The sequence below is a fragment of the Mirounga leonina genome, unplaced genomic scaffold, assembly GCF_011800145.1.
Source record: "Mirounga leonina isolate KUSES-001 unplaced genomic scaffold, KU_Mleo_1.0 Mir_168, whole genome shotgun sequence".
In the NCBI taxonomy this organism is placed as follows: Eukaryota; Metazoa; Chordata; class Mammalia; order Carnivora; family Phocidae; genus Mirounga; species Mirounga leonina.
Window position 1 is genome coordinate 29713481 of NW_023270426.1, and position 21249 is coordinate 29734729.

General features: G+C 48.9%; 1 protein-coding gene across 2 annotated transcripts in view; it reads right to left on the reverse strand.

The window, feature by feature from the left end:
• PPP2R2B (protein phosphatase 2 regulatory subunit Bbeta) overlaps positions 1-21249 on the reverse strand; it is a 448022-nt gene that overhangs the window by 29417 nt on the left and 397356 nt on the right. For both annotated transcript variants that reach the window (XM_035014406.1, XM_035014407.1), the window contains one exon: positions 17767-17931. In XM_035014406.1, coding sequence (XP_034870297.1) covers positions 17767-17931 — 165 coding nt within the window. The remainder of the gene's footprint in view (positions 1-17766; positions 17932-21249) is intronic.

Here is a 21249-nt window from a genome sequence, read left to right on the forward strand (position 1 = left end):
ATGTTCCTGGAGCTCGCGTACGCGGTGTAGTAATAGCTACCATGTTGGGGTGCATGGAGTCATAGCCTCGCATCTGCCGGGCACTGTGCTAAACTCTGTATGCACGTGATATTCCATTGCATTCTCTCAACACTTCTGTTTTGCAGATGAGGAAATGAGGCTCCCAGCGCAGGCCAGGAGGAGGCAGAGCCGGAATGTGGACCCAGCTGCAGCTCTCTGGGCTACTACTGTCCCCATTCTACATCATTTGTCCTCTAGTCCCATGATCAGGAAGGGTGAGCCCTTCAACTTGGAAATGGCAGACACCAGAGGGCAGGAGCCCAGTACAACGAATAAGAGTGGTCGAAGGATTAAATGTCCGATCTGGACGTCAGCGGTGTGCTCTTACCCATCACAGAGAATTAACCGGGGCGGAGATATCTCTTTATAGACGTAACACAGTGCAGCAGGGGCAAAGTGGAGGACAGTCACCAGGCTAACTGAGCACCTTATTACCTACTGGCTACCCCCTCTCTTGTTCCTCACTGGCTCCACAAAGACCATTCCCACCTGCGCTCCCCTTCCCCTCCAAGGAGCCTCTAGGACCTTGAAGAGAGAATGCATTTTGCAATCGCTACAGAAAATAAAGGCTGTGTCCCTCAGCAAGCACTCTGGCTTAACGACTTGGTCGGGGGAGGACAGGAGGGACAGTCTGTATCCCGTTCTCGTTTTGAATCTGGCTGAAGATGAAGGATCCCTGCACTGTTGCTAACGTACTTCCCTGCAGTGAGCTCTGGGTGCCCGCTCAGCGGGTGCTCAGGAAACACGGGAGCCACAGTCTGCTGATGTCTGGAAAGCCAGACTCCACCAGTGAAATGCTCGAGCCCTCCTCTGCTCTCCCGGTCCCTGGCTTACCAAGCCGCCGCCCGCTCTGGCCTGGTGAGGCAAAGACAGGAAGTATCGCTAAGGCATTCTTTCTCAACAGCTTCAGCCATAGGGCTTTAGACCTGGGTTTGAATCTCGGCTCCGCCTATGACTAGATCTTTGACTTTGCCTAAGTTACTTGCTTTCTTGAGCCCCCATTTTCTCATCTCTGAGTTCATGGATTGTTGGGAAAAGAAAGAAATACTAATAAATATTGAGTGCTTTCTATGGGCCAGGCTTTATCTCACTGAATCCTCCTAACAACCTAATAATGCAGGCTCCATTATTGTCCCCATTGTGTAGAGGGAGACACTGAGGCTTACAGGGCTTAAGTGCAAGAAGTTAGGTCCAAGTTACCCACACTGGGTTTGTCTGACCCTAGACCAGCGTTACTGACCACTGGAGTATGCGTCCTCTCTCTATCCTCATTAAAACCTACTTTCCAAACCACAAGTCTCACCAATACCTATAACTGGCCTTTACAGTTTACCTTCATAAACCTCAATGGAGCTGGGAACCCAAACCAGAAAGCTGTTAGGGGCCTGCTCTGCCTCACTGCTTCCTCTCACACTCCCTGTCCCTTCTTCTCCCTCCCACTGCCCCCCACCAATCTCCTTCTGGAGACCTGATTCAGAAACAATGCCTTCCTTCCCTGAACTTGTTCTCATTGGGACACAAAAGTCAGAACATCATAAAACATTACGATATCACCCTTAACGGAGGTTATTATCTATCCCTCGGTATTAAGTAATACATGATTTTGTACTACGAGCGTACAGACCACCGATGTTTCGGGAACACTTCTAGGAGGAAAGCTTACAACTGAGAAAGTTCTCAGTTTTAACTCATTTGATTTTCCTAGGCACCGGGACAAGATAACACCCAATGTCTTCATTTTCATCCTTGGCTTCAGAACCACAGCACTAGAGTATTGTGAGACACATGCTACCTTTTATCTGATGTTTGTTCTTTTATAAACAGGTCTCCTCTCATTCATTCGTTCCCTCGCTAAGTATGACTTAGCATGCAGGCCATGTCAGACGCTGTTCAGGAATGCTTCTGCTCCTTCCTGACCGCCTTAGGCATGAGCAACCGCATGCTGTATTAATACACATCTGCATTTCTGAAGAATTTCAGAAGAATCCCAGGAAACAGCGACTGAAAAATGCCATGATTCGGAACTTTGGGGAACACCCAGGATACACTGAGGATGACATTTGGCGTGGCAGTTCATTTTTACCGTGTAACATGATAGCATAAATACTACGTAGTCCGCGTTTTCTCTCTCAGACGCTGGGCATCTAAAGTCCACATTCAATTTAAAACGAAATTTATCTGAGGAATTTGTACATTTTATTCAGATTCCCAAATGTGTTGGGTTAAAGTTTATCACAATACTCTCTCTCTTTTTTTTTTTATGTTCAGTTAGCCACTGTATAGTACATAATTAGTTATTACCACTGAAAAAAATAAAAAAAGCTGGTAATTAAAAAATAAAAGAAGTTTATGTTAGAAACATTCCATAGTTTCATAGCTTCTCATCTGATGGAGACAAGTCCACCAAGCCAGCGACTGCATCTTACATGTCTGCCTGTCCCGCTGTGTCGAACACAATGCCTGACTCACATTTATTGACCGGTCAGTTCCTTGCTTTGTTTGATCTCACCATCTTTTTTTTCCTAAGCTGGGTGATCCCATTTTCTCATATGTAAACTTTTCAATGACAATTTCATGACATTATGGGGATTTTGAAATGATACCAAAATTTCAGGATGAATGAGCCGACCCCAGGATTAAGGATGCCCATCCATAAGATAAATCCTATTTAAAACTTTATGTTCAGGTTAAAGATGTGAGAGAAGATAGAAGCAAGTATCATTCTAAGCTTGGTGGGGGTGAGCCTTCCCCTGCCCTCCGCTGCCTCTGGGCTGTGCTTGAGGACGATGGGAGGCCAGCAGGTGCTCAGAGTAATTCAGCAGATAAAGGGACCTGCACTGATGGGGCTGGAAGCTGCGTGAGTGGACAGCATATCTCACAACTCAGTTATGGATGCCACCTACAGAGCTGTCAAAATAGAATTATGGGAATAGCACAGGGGGCTCGAATTAGCCGATATACTTAAACATGGGTCAATTACACACGTGACAGATTCCCCATTTCCTTCCCTATCCCCCAGTGCTGGGCAAATACGGAAGGTGGCCGTATTCATTATAGGAAGAAATAAACCCGTGATAAACCCATGATCTTTGTCGATGTATTAGATTTAACTTCTCTGGGTTTTCATTTCCTTAAGCTGCAAAAAGGAGGAAATACTCTGAACCCATAGGGTTTTGTGAAGATCAATAAGATAACAAATAGAAGGCGCTCTGTAAATGGTAAAATGCTAAACAATAAAAGGTATCAATGTAATCATTTATGCCTTTTTTTTATATGAATCTTATGTCCCCAGAATTTGTGAGTCTCTTTCCCAAACGGTCTTTTCACTAGTCTACGCCAGCTCATTCACTCTCCTCCATTTGGGCACATGCTTAGGCCAAAATGCCAGGCATCATTCTGGATTCTTCCCTTTACCTCACCTTCCATATCTAGGTTTCAAACAACTCCTGTTCACTTTACACTCAAAGCACAGCCCACATGAAGCCAGTTTAGATCTAAGCCGCTATTCTCTCTTGCCTGGACCATTTGATGCCTTTCTAACTCTTCTCAGCATCCACTTTTCTTCCTCACATTTCATTCTTTACATATCCTGAGTGATATATTTACAAGTCTATGCAGCGTCCCCCCCCTTTTTTTAAGATTTTATTTATTTATTTGAGAGAGAGAGAGTGAGCTAGCAAGCGAGTGAGCATGAGGGAGAGGCAGAGGGAGAAGCAGACTCCTCGCTGAGCAGGGAGCCCGATGTGGGGCTCGATCCCAGGACCCTGAGATCATGACCTGAGCCAAAGGTAGACGCTTAACCGACTGAGCCACCCAGGCACCCCGAGTATGCATGGTACTCTTTTGCACAAGCCCTCCTAGATTTTCTCTTCCCACATAAAATAAATGCCAAATGCCTTATCTTTGCCTACAGGGCTACCACGTTGCCTGACTCCTAAGGCCTTTGCATAGAATACCCTGGGAGTGAGGCCTGGGGGTTGTGTGGGGTGACCCCTGAATGCTAGTGATCCCCTAGTGACCTGTAATGAGTTCCCACTGGAGTCTTTTGTGACCTGGGCTACCAGCCTGCTCCTCCCAATTCCCTTCTTGCTGCTCCCTCCACCACACTACAGACAGACAAACTGGTCTTTGTCTGCCCCTCAACCTGGCAAGCACAGTCCAGATTCAGAACCTCTGCATCTTCTGCGGCTTCTTCTCCAGAAACACTTTTTACCAAATCTCACGTTATCTAATTTGCCTGTGTGTTGTCCGTCCATCCTACTACTTGGATAGGGTGCCACGGGGGCAGGAGGCATCATTTTCCTAGTGCCTAGAACAAAGCCTGGCACATAGTAGCAACAATCAGTATTTGTCAAATAAATGGATAGTAGGTTGATCATCATCATTTCACAGACTCCTCTCCCCTTTATTTTGCCTACCTACAAATGTCGATGCATTCCCAAAGCTAGAAATGAGTGAACACAGCTGGGGGCAGCCACTCTTTAGTGTGAGCCTTTTCATTTATAAAAAGAGAAGGCTCAGGTGCAAATTTATCAAACTGCATGACTAGAGCTGTTCTATGGGAATTTGGTTAGCACCTTCACTAGGGCTAAGGGCAAAAGGGACAAATAACGAGCTTCAGCCATAAGGGAGGAACCACTTAGTGGGAGAGATGGCAATGGAAACAGAATTTCTACCAATAGTATCAGGTGGTCAGATGGAGGGGCACTGAGTCCTATTTGGTGAAATGTGAAGATGATGGTAGGCAGAGTCGTGACTCCGGAAGGATGTCCATGTCCTAATCCCCAGAACTCGTGAATATTTCACCTTTCACAGCAAAGGGGAGTTAAGATTGTAAATGGAATTAAGGTTGCTCATCAGCTGACCTTAAACCAAGATTAATCTGGATTACCTGGGCAGGTGCAATGCACTCACCAAAGTCCTTACAAGCGGAAGAGGAAGGCAGAAGAGCAGAGTCAGAGTGATGTGCGGGCTGAGGACTTGTCCCACCGTCACTGGCTTTCAGATAAAGGGGCCAGAAGCCAAGAAATGGGGGTAGCCTCTTAGAAGTTCAAAAAACAAAGACATGGATTCTCCCTTAGAGACTCCAGAAGAACACAGCTCTGCCAACACCTTGATTTTAGCCCATGGGACCCATGCCAGACTTCTGACCTACAGAACCATTAGATGATACATTTGTTGCTTTTAGTCATGAACTTTGTGATAACTTGTTACAGCAGCCAGAGGAAACTAATACACAGAGGAAGAGGTGAACTTTCTGACGTCACCTGTGGCAGGAAGGGACAGGCTACTCTAAGACCTATCCTGCCCAGGCCAATGCCTCTCCCGGGGGACAATTTCCTCCAGGTATTCCCTTGACTAAGGTTCTCTTGAACCTCAAAGTCAGGATGCTCACCCAGTGCCTGTGACTGCTTTGCCAGAGATGGCTTGTCATAGATGAGGATGACAGGCAAGTTGGCTTTGAGATGTCCTAAGCCCAAAGCAGCCCGCGCCACTTCCAATGTCATGGTCAGCCTTTCCCGTCCTGTGTCTCTGGGGCTGCAGCCGCGTGCCTGAGCCAGATGTAGCTCCTCGGCCTTGTCATCTGAGGCCCCTAGTGAGGGAGAGAGCGGGGCCTGGGAAGGGGTCAACCTCTAATGAATGACACTTGCCTCCAAAATTAATAAGCCTTCTAGTTCTTAGGAAAATGCACTCAACTGGAGTCTCCAGGATGACTAATTGACAGAACTGGTTAAATTAATCAAAAAGGGAAATGAGGATGGGGAAAGGGGGAAGGGATTCTACTTTCACTCTGTGGCTTGGGTCTTGGCTGCTCAGTTGTTAATGGCTGCTAAGCTTGAATGGGGTAGACACTGGGTTGGGGTGGGGGGAGGGCTGGTTTTAGTGAATTCTACTCCTTGTAGCAAGTCTCTGGCTTTTCCCCAGGGTGGGGAGGGGGGCCTGTGTGTTTGTAATCCTGTCATCAGGCAAAAGCATTTTAATAAAGGGCCTTGTCTTTTTCACCTCACCTCCCCTAAAATAAACACTGTTAATTACGTCCCTGATCAATACTGAACCCCTTTTGGAAGCTGTTTCAAACCTCAGAGGTTTTAAGATTCATCGCAGCTGTATTGTCGCTGATGTCCTCGGGCACATTCCATCAGAGACCTGGGGAACGAACCGCAGCTTTATTAAGGGATCTAGTGGTCTAGAGAAGTAGGCCTTGGCAATTAAGTTTGTAGATGAGGGTGAAGTACGAGACAGTGGATTTCATGTTCTCTGCAAAGGCAGAGTTAGTTCTGCAATTGGAAACCACTGGGCTGGGGGATCCAGCCGATGGGGTTTATATGAAATGGAGCCCCATGAAATAATCTTTCTGGATGTTAGCAGAAGGTCATGCTCCTTTGCTAGCTGCCAAAGAGCCAGGAAAAGAATCAATTCTTCTTTTGGAAGCAGACAGACCTGGGTTCAAATGTTGGCTCCTTCATTGTGATTCGGGGCAAGTGTCTTCACCTCTCTGTGCCTCATCTGTAAACAGGAGTTACCAGAACCAATCTTCATGGGTTGTTGTGAAGCTTACACCAAATACAGAAGAGCCATCCCCCTCTACTACACACGCTTCGGGACAAAAACGCAATTTCTGATTTGGATTGTTAGGCTGGGCATCAAACCGTACCCCGTCTGCAATAGAACCAGGCTGTTTTCCCCATGACTCCACTATCCACTAAAACATCTCAGACTTGATGGCCTCAGGTGTTTCTATCTTTTCCCCAACGACATGAAAAAGTCAGATCATCTTCACACCAGCCCCATGACCGTAGATGTAAGCGCACTGCAGGGTTGGTGCTGACTGTCCCTATCCAGGCAGCCTGCCTTGGTCTCCCCTGGATGAGGGAGTGTCGGGGGTCACATCTTGAGCTGCCAGTGCAGAAGGGCCTGGTGGCTGAAAGAGAATGACTCTATGCAGCAGACTCACTGGTGCACCCGGGAAGGGGCCTGGTGCTGCAGAGTCCTCTGTCCCTGCTGCCCACAACAGCCCTGGCCCCTCACCCTGGCCTTCTCTCCTCTCTTGGCTTACACACCACTGCTCCCCACCCCTCTCTCTCCCCCAGCCCCCGTTTTCCTCTTACTTCTCAGGCGGCTCATACTCAGCCTCCTGTCAAAGACCGCCTCCCCGCCCTCCGCCGCCCCACTGGTGAATGCTTATCTGCCCTAGGCCTCTTTCCTGGACTGTCCGCTCCTCCCCACTCTCCTCTCCTCCCCTCTCCCCTAAGCCACTTCACCCCATCCCAGGGCTTTAAATATCCTAGCAGCTCATGACTCCTAAATTCTCTCTTCAGCCCACACCTCTCTCCTGACGTCCACACTCACGTGTCCACGTGTTGCAGACTTCCCTACACGGGCGGGTCAGAGACACCTCAATCTGGCACATCCCAAAGACAATGCTTGGTCTTTCCACATCAATCTCCTCAGTCTCTCTGTACATCACCACCATGCCTTCTGTTGCTCCAGACCAAAACCTATGAGTTATTTTAGGCTCACCTCTTTTTTTTTTTTTTTTTAAAGATTTTATTTATTTATTTGACAGAGAGAGAGACAGGAGAGAGGGAACACAAGCAGGGGGAGTGGGAGAGGGAGAAGCAGGCTTCCCGCGGAGCAGGGAGTCCGATGCAGGGCTCGATCCCAGGACCCTGGGATCATGACCTGAGCTGAAGGCAGATGCTTAACGACTGAGCCACCCAGGCACCCCAGGCTCATCTCTTTCTAAACCTCTCCATGCCGGCCTCTCAGCGGCTCCTCTGAGTTCTGCCTCCTCGGGAGATTCTGTATCTGTCTGTCCACTTACCACTCGTTGTGTGCCCCCACCCTGGTCAGAGTCACTGTCATTTTTTGTTTAGGCTGAGGTGAGAGCCTGCTAACTGGTCTCTCTGCTTCCAGGCTTGCCACCCCCTTTTCTTTGAGAACTCTTTTATGGCTATAAACAGAGTACTAGACACTTCTCTGCTTGGAACCGTCTACTGGCTTCCACCTCACTTTAAACAGAATCGAGCTGTTCCGCCCGGTCTACCAGACAACCTCCTCTGGCCTCCACCTGCCTTTTCTGCCTCATCCTCTGCTCCGCGGCTCCGCCCACCAGCCTCCATCCATTGTTATTTCTTCTGTTCTTCCAACACACAAGGTTGTTCACCTGTGAGGGCCTTCATACTTCGATGTTATCTCTGTTTGTCTGCTTCTGACAATTCAAGTCTCAGTTCAAAGGCTTTGCCCCAACACTGTATGCAAATACCTCCACCCAGCTACTCCTTAATCCTGTTTAATCCTACAGCTTTTGTCACTGGGTGAAATGAACGCGTTCATTTGTTCACTGGCATGTTTCCTGCCCCCACCCGCCCCCCGCCCCCCACTGGCATATGAGCTCCGTCAAGAGAGGAGTGACTAAGTGTTGAATAAATAGTAGCTGAGTGAGTGATTGCTGGTGTCCTGGTTAAGGGATACAGGCCTGGCTCAAACCCCAGCTCTGTCTCTGGGGAGCGTTTGGTGTTCTGTCGCAAGAAGAACACTTGGTGGCCATCAGAGTATCACCTCCCCTCTTGGTCATCTGTAAAATGTGACTCATGATGGTATGTACCTCACAAGGCTGTCAGGGGGTCTGAGTGAGCCCGCACCTTGGCTTAGTTTCTGGACGTCGTAACATGTTCTCGAAGTCAGCTGAGGTAGTGGCCCCTGACATTACTTCATCGACGGCTGTTGCTGCCACTGTTCCTTTTCCCACTCTTAAAAGACACGCGTGGAAGGGAAGCAGGAAAGCACCAGCATCCCAACCGCAGCTGACATGGGGCTCGCGTGGGCTGGGCGCTGTTCTAGGGCTTCACGGTGCTCTCTCCTGTCAGCCTCACAAGCATCCTAGAAGGCAGGCATTTCCCCGGTCCTATTTTATAGACAAGGACACGGCGGCACAGAGAGGTTAAGCAACCCGTTCTAGGCCATGGGCGCAGACTACCAGTGGACACCAGACGGACTTCCCTCCCTGATGCCGGCGCTGTCTCGGAGCTCACGCGCTAGTCAGTTTAGTCTGGAAGAAGGCACGAGACAAAGCAACACTGTTCTGGCCCGTCTTCACAGGGAAAGCTACGGACTGAATGTTTGTGTCCCCCGTGCCAAATTCACATGTTGAATCCTCCTCCCCAGCGCGATGGTATGTAAGTGGGGCCTTGGGGAGGTGACTAGGTCTCGAGTTCCCATCCTCACGCATGGGAACAGTGCCTTTACAAAACAGAGTCCCAGAGAGTTCCCTCACCCCTCCCACCATGTGAGGACACAGCACGGTGACAGCTGTCTCTGAACCAGGAGGGAGGTCCCCACCAGACACTGAATCTGCTGGGGCCTTGATCTTGGACTTGCAGCCTCCAGAACTGAGAGACATAAATGTGGGGTGTTCCAGCCCCCCAGTCTGTGTTCTAACACAGCAGCTTAAATGGATGAAGACAAGGGACATCCTGCTGGGCTGTGCAAGGCCCCGCCCATCCCAGTACCTAAGACAGGTGCTGTCCGAGGGTGCGTGTGGAGGGAGCCCTCTGTTTCCATTCTGCAGTGAAGGCATCCCTGCGGGGCTCTCCTGTTATCCACAGACGTCAAACCAGAGAAGTACAAATACAGCCCTGGGGGGATGTGGAAGACACGCAAGGTGCCTGCATCTCGGGATTCTGACCTCATCCCTGCCTTCCAGCCTCCGTCTACCCCTACTCTCCTCACGTTGCTGCATTCCTGGTGGGTCTGTACCTGTGGACCGCCTACACGTTGATCCTAATCACCGCCCACTTGCTCCATCTTGAACCGCATCCACAGGTTGTTGGCAAGTTCAATCTCTAGTGTCTTTCAGGACCCCACCCCCCCTTCACCATTTCCATTTGAGGATTTCGCCTGCCTCTTTTCTCCATCACAGCAACTGAGCCTGGGATCCATACCTACCACTGCCCGTACTCCCGATTATGTTCATGTCTTCTGTTAGGCGCTCAATTGTGTCCCTCGCTGCCTGAATTCTTATGTTGAAGCCCTAACTCCCAGGATGTCAGAATGTAACTGTATTTGGGCACAGAGCCTTTGAAGAGGTAATTAAATAACATCACTAGGGTGGACCCTAATCCAATACTACTGGTATCCCTAGCAGAAGGGGAGTTTTAGACAGACACGTGCCAAGCAAAAATGATGTGAGGACACAGGGAGAAGACAGTCATCAGTAAGCCAGGGCCTAGAATAGATCCTTTCTGCACAGCACTCAGATGAAGCGAACTCTAGGGGCGCCTGGGTGGTTCAGTCGTTAGGCGTCTGCCTTCAGCTCAGGTCATGATCCCAGAATCCTGGGATCGAGTCCCCTGTTGGGCTCCCTGCTCAGCAGGGAGTCTGCTTTTCTCTCCCTCTGCCTCTTCCCCAGCTTGTGTTCTCTCTCTCTCTCTCAAATAAATAAAATCTTAAAAAAAAAAAAAAAAAGCAGTAAACTCTGTTAATGCTCTGATACAGGACTTCTGGTGCCAGAACTAGAGATAATTAGGTTTGGGGGTTTAAGCCACCCAGTTTGTGGTACTTTGCTACAGGAACTCTAGTAAACGAATCTACCCTCTTTCACCTGTCTTTTCCCATCTGCCCGCCTTTCTGCCACAGATGTTCAGTGAAGCCCTATTGTAGCCAGCACTACACTAAGTATTGGTAATTCAAAGGCTGGTAAGATACAGTCCCTGCCCTCATGCAGATTACATTCTAGTTGGGGGGACAGAAAAAGAAAAGCAAACATCTAGAGATGAATGCTATGAAAAACTAAAGAAAGAAAACAGGGTGATGAGATATACATAGAGTACAAATGAGGTAAAAAGGAAAGTCCTCTCTGAGGAGGTGAGATTTTCCCAGAGACCTAAAAAAATGAGAACAGTCCAGACAAGTGGGAACATGCCGTGAGAGCATTCTAGACAGAGGCATAGCCTGTGCAAAGGTCCCGAGGCAGGAAAGGTGTGTTGGAGGTGCAGGAAGCAGGCCCGTGTGGCCAGACTATGGGGAGCTGAGGTCGGAGAGGTGGGCAGGGACCAGATTCATGCAGTGTACTGAGAAGGAGTTCAGATGTCATTTCTCTTTCATTTCCTAGGTTGTCATTCGTCCCACCTGGCCAGTTTGTCCATTCACCTGCCAACAGTCATGCATTGAGAAGGAAAAGCATGGTTCAGCTCAGCCGACTGGTACTGCCGTCCACACCCTATTGTTTCAGGCATTAACATCTCAAACTGCAAATGCAACCCCTTGTCACTACCGCCAGAAGGGCTAGGAAAAAAACAGAGTCTGGGAGCGAATCATCCCTTCCAACCCCTGCTGAGTATGCAGAGTGAGGGCCATATGGAAATTAATATATGCAGCTCTGATCACACGGATCTCCTCGGCATTTTGATTAAACGCCGATGGTTATTAAATACTCTCCTTCTCAGAGCTCATCTCCGAAAGCCAATGTTGCTTTTCATTCTGAACTCTGATGAACTGTCTCAATTCCGTTCACACACCTTGGCTGAGCCGTCGTCGGCTGGAGGCTGGCGTTTGAAGAGGATGGAGAAAATCAATATGAAATGTCAGGCGAGAGGTCAGACACAGCTCGTTTTCCCGGCCGGCAGGAGCCAGGGCCGCCGCGGCTGCCGCAGCCGAACAAAGACGGGGAGTGCACTGGAGAAGGTCGGCACTTCGGACGAGTCAGGAAAATGAATTTTGTTTGCTTCTTCATTAGATTAGGAGGCTGGCGGCTGGCAGCTCAGAGCCCTGCTGCTGTCAGCGTTGGGGTGGAGCGTGGGGAGGCAGGGCTGCGGCAGAGGCCCACAGCCGCTAGCTAGCTCCCTGGCCGCTCTGGGGACTGTCCCCAGGCTCTGCCTCTCTAGGGCTGGGTGGCCCAGGCTGCAGGGAGTAGCAGTCCCTGGGTGTGTGGCTGAGCAAGCCTCCTGCTTCTATGGGCCCGATAACTCTTCCCTGTTCTCTCGCAGGGAACTTCTCGGGGGTCAGGTCACAGCTCGGAGGTTAGGGCCTGGGGTGTAGGCTCCTTGTCTCATGCCCCCCTAGCACCATGGGCCTCTCTTTCATACTACTTTTGACAGTTGCAATGTCCTATCTGTTTGTCATTCCCTGATGAATGGATCTTTCTTCCTTTGTGTGAAGGTTAATTTTATGCATCAGCCTGACTGGGCCCTGGGGTGCCCCAGATATTTGGTCAAGCATTATTCTAGGTGTTTCTATGAAAGTGTTTTTGGATGGCTTTAACATTTAAATTGATAGACCGGGTAAAGCAGATTGTCCTCCCTAATGTGGGTGGGTCTCATCCAATCAGTTGAAGGTCTGAAGAGAACAAAAGGCTGACGACCCTCCCCAAATACGAGGGAATTCTTCTGCCTGACTCCTTTGACCTGGGGCATTCATTTCTTCCAGGCTTCGCACTTGAACTGAAAACACTGGTTCTTCTTGGGTCACGGGCCTGCTGGTCTTTGAACTAAAACTATACCATCAGCTTTCCTGGGTCTGTGGACTTGGACTGGAAATATACCACTGGTTCTTGTGGGTCTCCTGCTGTACCACTGTGGATCTTGGGACTTGTGGACCTCTGTAATTCCATAAGCCAAATACTTCTTCTTTTTTTATTTTTTTAAAGATTTTTATTTACTTATTTGACAGAGAGAGACACAGCGAGAGAGGAAACACAAGCCGGGGGGGGGGTGGGAGAGGGAGAAGCAGACTCCCCGCTGAGCAGGGAGCCCGATGCGGGGCTCGATACCAGGACCCTGGGATCGTGACCTGAGCCGAAGGCAGACGCTTAACCGACTGAGCCACCCAGGCGCCCCCCACCCCCATAAGCCAAATACTTCTGATAAATCTCTCATACGCATACACATATACGTATATACGAGATATCTATCTACCTATCTTATCTATCTATCTATCTATCTATCTATCTATCTATCTATCTATCTATCTATCTACCTACCTACCTACCTACCTACCTACTACCTACCTATTATCTACCTCCTATTGGTTCTGTTTGTCTGCAGAACCCTCACTAACAAAGACAGGAAGCTCTAAGAGGGAGGAAACCAGGCATGGTTTCACTCACCATTGTGTCTCCAGTCTGGTAAAATACCTGGTGTATATAGTATGTGCTCAACAAAAACTACTTAAACAAATGACTAACAGGGCTTCATATATCTGGAAAAAGGTTTGAGGCTTTAGCACTGTGGCCCAGCTGCAGGCCTGGAATGGGGGAGTCAGGTCGTCTGTGCCCCTTACTGCCTCCTGCATGCCCAGCAGATGCCACGTTCTTACACACATGATGACATTTACTTCTCATGAACAAGCAGCCTGATGAGGCCGTCCTCACGCTTTCTACTTTCAAATGAGGAACGTGGGGCTCAGAAGGATTAAATAACTTGCCTGAGGTCACATAGTAATTGAATGTCGGAGTGGAGCTCTGATTCCAAAGCTTCTGCTTGAAACATTTATAGCTCTGGGAGTTTCTAAGGCCTTGTCCTTTTCCCACCCTTCAGGGTTCAGGGGTCATCAAACCTCACAGTGAGTGTATTCCTCAATATCCAGGTCTGACTCCAAAGCCCAGGCTCTTGTCAGCCACACTGGGCTGTGAGGACACTGGGGCCCCTCCTGCCATCTCCCGCATCCACTGTGGGTCAGCGGCCCTACCGGCCGGTTCTGCCTTCACTCACCAGAGAGGCCTGCCCCCTGAGGTAGCTCATGTCACTCATGACACAGAGCGTGTCCCCCACTGAATCCCAACCCTCTACTCTGCCCCAGTGTGGCTTCTCACCAGTCCCTGTTCCACATACCATTTATGTCAACCCTCAGGCATTAATGCATTTATTGAAGAAGTATTTACTGAGTACCAACTTATGTGCCAGGAGTTGGCAATGTGATGCGAGTAAACAGATTTAGTTCTTATCCTCAGAGGGTTTGTGGTCTAGAGGGGAAGGACAATGAACAACTAGTATCCATGTGCGACGAATGCCAACCTCTGATACTGCTTACGTCGTCACCCATGGTTATTTTTTAACAAATGTTCCTTTTCCACTTCTCTTCCTTCTGATCTCCATAGCCACATCCTTACGTAGGCTATGAATTTCCTTTGTATTGAGATGAAAGCAAAATGTTCTAATTCTCCTTTCTTCCCACCACCACCGTGTTCATCTTCCATAAAACATAAATCTATCTTTCTGTTCTTCAGCCAAATGATCTCAAATCACTCTCCACATACTAGGGACTGTGTTTCTCAAACTGGGCCACACGTACATATCTGAAGATATGGGGATGCACCAGGCAGTACAGAAAACCATGGGATATACACTGAATCTTTTGGGAACATCAATTTTGCTTGAAATCTGGGAGTGGGGTAGAAATGTAATTATTAAACCTAAAATAGACATTTTATGGGAGTACAATGCAAATTCATGTGAAATTTCAGGATAGAAAAATAAGACTTCAAAGAAAATCTGTGGTTGGTTGGCACTTCGCCCAGGATCTCTGGCCTCTGCTGTTCTGTCTGTGTGGGCGGGCGAGGTTGGACTGCTGCTGGATGCCCTTCTTCCACTGCAGCCAGGCTCCCGGCCCGACCTGCGTGCTCTATGTACTCGGGGGGAAAGCTTAAGAAGTATTGGCTGCCACAGGAGCCAGACTCTGAGTATGGAGTCGGTACTCAATGAATGAACGAACAAATGCATGAATGAATGAATGAATACATGAAGGCATACATGTTTGACTTTGATCTTCAAGGACCAACTTGATACGAACCATCATCCCTCTTTCACCTCTTTCTTTGATATTTGTTTCCCCAAGCCTGATTCTTTGAAGGCTCTATGTAACTTCCTAGCTTCAGGCTTTTGCCCATTCTGTGTGCACTGCCCAGAACACCTCCCCCACCTCTTTCCCACCTAACCAGATCCTACATGTGTTCAACAGGACTACTCAGCCTCTGCTTTCCCCGTGATGTCTATCCCAAATGTCCCACCCTCCCCTGAACCTCCCAAACCCATCTCCACCACTCATTTGGGTGTTAACACACTGCCTTACCGTTCCTGAAATGTTCCCTGGGTATATCTTAGGTCATGAACCAAATTTTAAATGCATCCAATGTAGGAGATGACTTCCCTTTGCAATGGACCCCTCAGAGTTCTCAATAGTAAAAGACACATCACAGATACAAGAAAATCATGCTGAAGGACTAACAAGGAATTTTAGTCTAGATATGTAGTTCTCAACCAGGAGCAATTTTCTCCTCCCCAACCCGCAGTATGGCACATCAGGAGATAGTTTTGGTTGTCCCAGCTTGCTTTGGCCACTTAACAACCAGTGGGGAGAGTCCAGGGATGCCGCTAAACATCCTACAGTACATAGGACAGCACCGTTCCCCTAAGAACTATGTGCCCCAAATTCAATACTGCTGCTGTTAGAAACCCCTGTCTACATTAGAATATCTTCCTAACTTGTTTCCTTGTCTCTTTTTTCTCCCACTTAGAACCCAACCTCTGACGGGGAGAAATCCTGATCACATCACTCCCCTGGTTACGTCAGTGGCTGTTCACCGACTTCGAGAAAACATTCAAGTTCTTCATGATGGCCATATGATTGGGCTCCGGCATCCCTCCTGAGCTTCAACTCACTTCCTTCTCCAAGTCATTCCCTATGTACCAGCCTTATCACTCACCCTGCAGTTTGGCATGTGTTATGATCTTTTGTGCCTCAGCGCCTTTGCACATGCTGATCCTTCTGCCTTGAACATGTTTCCTCTTGCCGGCTTATGTAAGTTAAGTACTGTTCAAAGATCAGTGCCAACACCCACAGGAGCAAATGTTTATTAATCATCTATCAAGTCCCTGGTTTAGGTGCTGGGGAAACAGCTATGAACAAGACAGAATAGGTCCAAAGAGCTAAAAGTCTAAATAGGCACTCTCCAATAGAACTTCCTGCCATGATGGAAATGTCCTAAATTGGTACTGATATGATAGCTATGAGCCACATGTGGCTACTGAGCATGTGAAGTGTAGATAATCTGAATTGAAATCCGCTATAAGCATAGAATACACAATTGTTAATAGTTCTTTCACCTAGGCCCCATGAAAAACTCATGCGATGGAAGTTACTGTTTCACCCATTTTGCACATGAGAAAACAGGCTCAGAAAGGTTAGGGATAGTTGAAGTCAGGCAGCTGAGAAGGGGTGAAGCCTGGCCCTGACCTGGGTCTGCGCGGCTCCAGAACCCACAGTCTGTCTACACACCACCACACTCTACACACCAGCTCCCTTGTGCGATACTTTTCATGCCGAAAGAGCAAGCAAAAATGATCAAAATGACGCAGACATTCACCCCTTTCCTGGCCATACACCGACACAGTCATCCTATCAGTCATGTCAGACAGGGATTGAAATTGGAAACAGACTATGGGAGACAAAGTCTTAATTTCTGGGTCTCCACAGCCAACTGTATGGGCTAAAAAGCACCGAGCAGAAGGTGATGGGGGATAAAAAGAGCTCTGGCCCCCCCTAAACATCTTGGCAGCTGCATGTTACTTAGCCTGACACTAGACATGGATTATCACTGCCTTCAGGCAATTCTTCTCTGGGAGCAGTTTCTTTTCTAGAAAGTTCCAGGCCCATCCTGTCCACCACAGCACTCACTGTCGGTGCCAGCAGGCTTCACTTGCTCACAGGGGTCTTACAGCCTTTGGCTTCTAATCATTCAGTTCCCACTAGTTGGGAGCTACTTCTCTCCATCAATGCCTTGAAAATCAGCATGACCATGGCCTGAGTCTGGCTGCTCCTTATCTAAACCATCCCCTTACTCTGAAGCTTTTCCCTGGTGCCCACTAGGGCCACTGGGACTTCCAGAGTTCTGGTTCCCAAAGCCATACCCTCTCCGGGAAGGCGCTAACCCCTTCCCGCAGGTTTTTTTTTTTTTTTTAATTGATATATAATTGAAACATGACACTTATATTAGTTTCAGGTATACGACATAATGATTTGGTGTATATTTACATCGCAAAATAATCACCAGTAAGCCTAGTTAACATTCATCACCGCAGAGAGTTACAAATTCTTTTTCTGGCAAAGAGAACTTTTAAGATCTACTCTCATAGCAACTTTTAAATATGCAGTAGAGTATGATTAACCTAGTCACCATCCCCAGCTGCCATTCGTGATTGTCTGCATACTCTCAGCCTCTCACACGGTCCAGGAGGCCCTGTTAACCGCCAAGATCTGTCCAGAAGCCACCAGCCCCTCTCCACCTGCATGGCAGCACCCCTGTCCAGGCCACGCTCATCCCCCTGACCCCCTGACGCTCATCACTGTGATCCCCAAACTGGTCTCCCTTCAGGGAACTCCTCAGGCTCATTCTCCCCACAGTAGCCAGGGTGATGTTAAAACATACTTTGCATTGGGTCACAAGGTGTGGCTCGCGTCTCATTCACCTCTGGATTCCACAGCCTTAAGCAGACATTGGTGGAATGGAACTCGAAGGTTCATGCGTACCAAAACACCAGATGTGGAGCGGACTCCTGAGTCCAGCCAACACCTGAACTTGGCTGCCAGGGCGTGTCAAGTGGGGAGGGGCCCCCGAGTCCTCTAGGCTCTCCCCTCCCCCTCCCGCAGGTCTGGGGCCCGGGGCCCGCCCGCCGCGGGCACCCCATCCACGGTGCGCGGCTGGCTACTCACATTTGCTGTGCCTGTCACACAAGGCCGACGCCCTCATGTCGCACAGCCGGATCGTCCCTTTGCTGCTGCTGTACACGAAGCTGTTGCAGTGATGCGGGTGGAACTCGGCCGCTGTGATCACCTCCGTGAGCTCCTCCATGTTGGCCGGCTTAATGTCCACGATATCTGGCACAGGCGGTCAAGGACGGGACCGGCACGAGCGCGCAGGACCCCAGGGGTGATGAGCAGCAGTACTGCCTGGAACTAGTGTAACCTGTGAGCATTAACCACACTCGGGGAATCCTCAGAGTAACCCCGTGAGCACACAGGCGGGGCTTACTGGTCTTGGCGGCGGAGGCCCAGGGATGCCCAGGGCTCCGCGGCATTGTTAGAACTCAGGCCTCCTGGCTCCTTAGGAGCATTTTGTCCTCCACAACACGGAGAACATGTCCCATCGACCGTCAGAGTTATCTGCCCTTGCTATCATACTAGAATGTGCTGAGCTGCAAAGACTTTATTTCTCACCGGACAACAGTGGTGAAGAAGCTAGCCCCATTCCAGCTAAATGATTCAGTTTACCTGCATCTTTCCCCAGACTGCTGGGCTGATCAATGATATCCAGGGTAGACTGGGAATCCTCTCCCATGAAATCCCTGAGATCTTCTTTAATAACACACCGGTGAGAATAGTGGTGGCTGCTTCTACTATTTAGTGAGCACTGACAATAGGCCCATTGCTGCGCCAAGCAGATGGCGTACTTCAGTTCAGTTAATCCTTAGAACAGCTCTAGAGCCAGTCCTTTCCTTATCCCCGTTTGTCAGGGGTGGAGAGGGGGGCCTGGCCCGTGTCCCATGGCTAGAGGGGCGGCACCAGGATTTCCTCCCAGGTGCAAAACTTGCGCTCTTGAGTAATTATGCAAAATTTCTCTCACCGAAGATACACAGGACCTCAAGCCTCCATAAGCTGTGATTTGCCTTAGAGCTTGGCTGGGAGTTTAAGCACCTGAAAAAAAAAAGCCCTCCAGTGTATGGCGGGAGTTTCAGCCTCCCACGGAATATACCTTTGTTTTATCATCTGTTTTTTTCTTTCTCAGTATTTTCCTTCCTGGTCAAGAATTATTATAACTCTAGGGCACCTGGGTGGCTCAGATGGTTAAGCGTCTGCCTTCAACTCAGGTCATGATCCCAGGGTCCTGGGATCGAGTCCCGCATCGGGCTCTCTGCTCCTTGGGAGCCTTCTTCTCCCTCTGCCTCTCTCTCTCTGTCTCTCATGAATAAATAAATAAAATCTTTAAAAAAAAAATTATAAAAAAAAAAGAATTATTATAACTCTATTTTTCAAAACCACATCCTTGTATATTGAAATGAAACACTGGGCCTTTGAATTATGGAGGTGCCCCAGTGAGCACAAAGACCTTCAGGAGGACGTCTGGCATGTGGGAGGGAATGGGTCTGTGCCACCCCGGAGCTCGGGGGACCTGTGTGCAGGTTGGGGGGCACCTGGCTGAGGCTGAGGTGCTGTCTGAGGACCTGAAACTTCCTGCAAAGGAACGGGCCTCGTGACATGGACACTGTCACATGGGAAAGCTGACCAAAGCGATTCCCACTTTTCCTAGACTCCACCACTCTCGAGCCCCATGCAGACATCACCAGCTGGTATCTGCTTACCATGTGTCCTTCTGATTGGCTTCTATCGACTCCCTTTGTTTCCTTAGCCTTGTCTAAGCTGTAAGCCAGTATTCACAAAGTCATGAGTTTAAGGAGCCAGTTTCATTTTAAATACTATACGTGAAATAAATGCATATCAATTAAAATAAAAATGTTTATGTCTGTGCCAGGAGCTGGTCTATCCTGTTTTGGGAAACAGCGCGTTGATTCAACAAGAAGTAACATGACACAGACTGCTATTAGGCTGGGATGGAGGAGAACCGTTTCTGCTTTTCATAAAGTCAGTAGCACAGTCCCCTCCTTAGGGTACACCTGAGGTACAACTAAACGCGCTTGTATTTTTAGTCACAGCAGCGCCGACATATCCGTTCCCGCACATCACCTGTGTTCCAGCATGCGATCTGGCCCAGTAATGGCTCCGTACTTGGTTGTGCCTCTTTCCCCTTCAATTATCTCTTACAAGCCCCGTCGAGGCTTTCTAAAATTAGTTTGAGACTCAACTAACACTACATTTTACTACAATTTCCCCCACCCAACCCCGATGCAAATATTACTTGGGTCTCCAGAGCATGTGGGTCCCCTGGATTCACAAAATACTACCTTTCAACTCAACTGCTGCCAGAGTTATAAATATGAGTGCAGTTAGCACCACCCGCTGGGCAGTGGGAGGCTGTGCCCCCCCAGGAGGCCCCAGGCTGCATCTCCGATGTTCTCTCCTGTCCCCTGCCCCTGCCCTGGGCTTGGTGGCCATGGCGCAGGATGGGGTGAGCAGAGCTTAGTGTGTAGTTGCTGTCAGATCTCATCGCCCTCCGGAAAGAACCTCCATAGCCTACTGTGCCAGGGAGCATGTTTCTCTTTTCCTAAAAATAGGGCAAGAAAATCTGGTGTCAGCTTTCTCAACCTCTACCAGCAGAGCTCTAAAAACAAGCTTAACTGGAAGGGATCTTTGCTGTGTGGGAGGGGAGGTGCCGCGTCTACTGTTATTTCTTTCTTACCTAAAAATAAAGCCCCAAAGTCAGAACGTGTGAAAATGAAGTGCTTAAAGATATCTATGAAAGCAGGAAGGAACATCCCCCAGCATCCAGAAGGGCATCACGGGGATGTGCGCATGGACTCTGCTGAGGGCTGCTTCCTCTGGATCCATGCTCCCTCCTTCCCACACTCCCTCGCTTCCTCCCTTCCACTCAAGCTGGACTTCTAAGCCTCCCCATCATCCCTCATCCCCAAGCATCACCCTTTGGACTAGAATGTCTGACTCTACGGGGTTCAGGGATGACTCGAATCCTCTCTTTAATAACTGCAATGACAAGGACAGCAAGAGGATAATAACCAACAGTGAATGTTTACCGAATGCCATGCACTGTCTCATGTGACCTTCTTCTCAGCCTTATGAGGTCAGTACTATTAACAGGCCTGTTCTCCAGTGGAAGAAGCAGTAGCTGAGGTGAAGTAACCAAGGTCACAGGACTAGCAGGGGGTGGAGCTGGGATTCAAACCCAGCCTGTCTGACTTCAGAGCCTGGGTTCTTGACCACGGGCTGCTCTCCCTCCCCTGAGGAAGGGCCCTTCCAGAAATAGCCATTCCCACCACAGTAATTCGGGCTCTCTTGAAACTCCCTCTGGCTAATCCCAGAGGGCAGCCTGTGTTATTCTAATTCACTGACCACTTTGGTGGCCACATTTTTCAGAATCAGAATTTGGACACAGCATCTGACTCGGGATTCCTGTGTCCTATGATGTGATAATTATTTTTTTCTTTTTTTGAACCACAGACTGGGACAGAAACATATGGGATTTCTTGAACTGTTCACTGATGGAGGATTTGTTGAGTTCTAAAA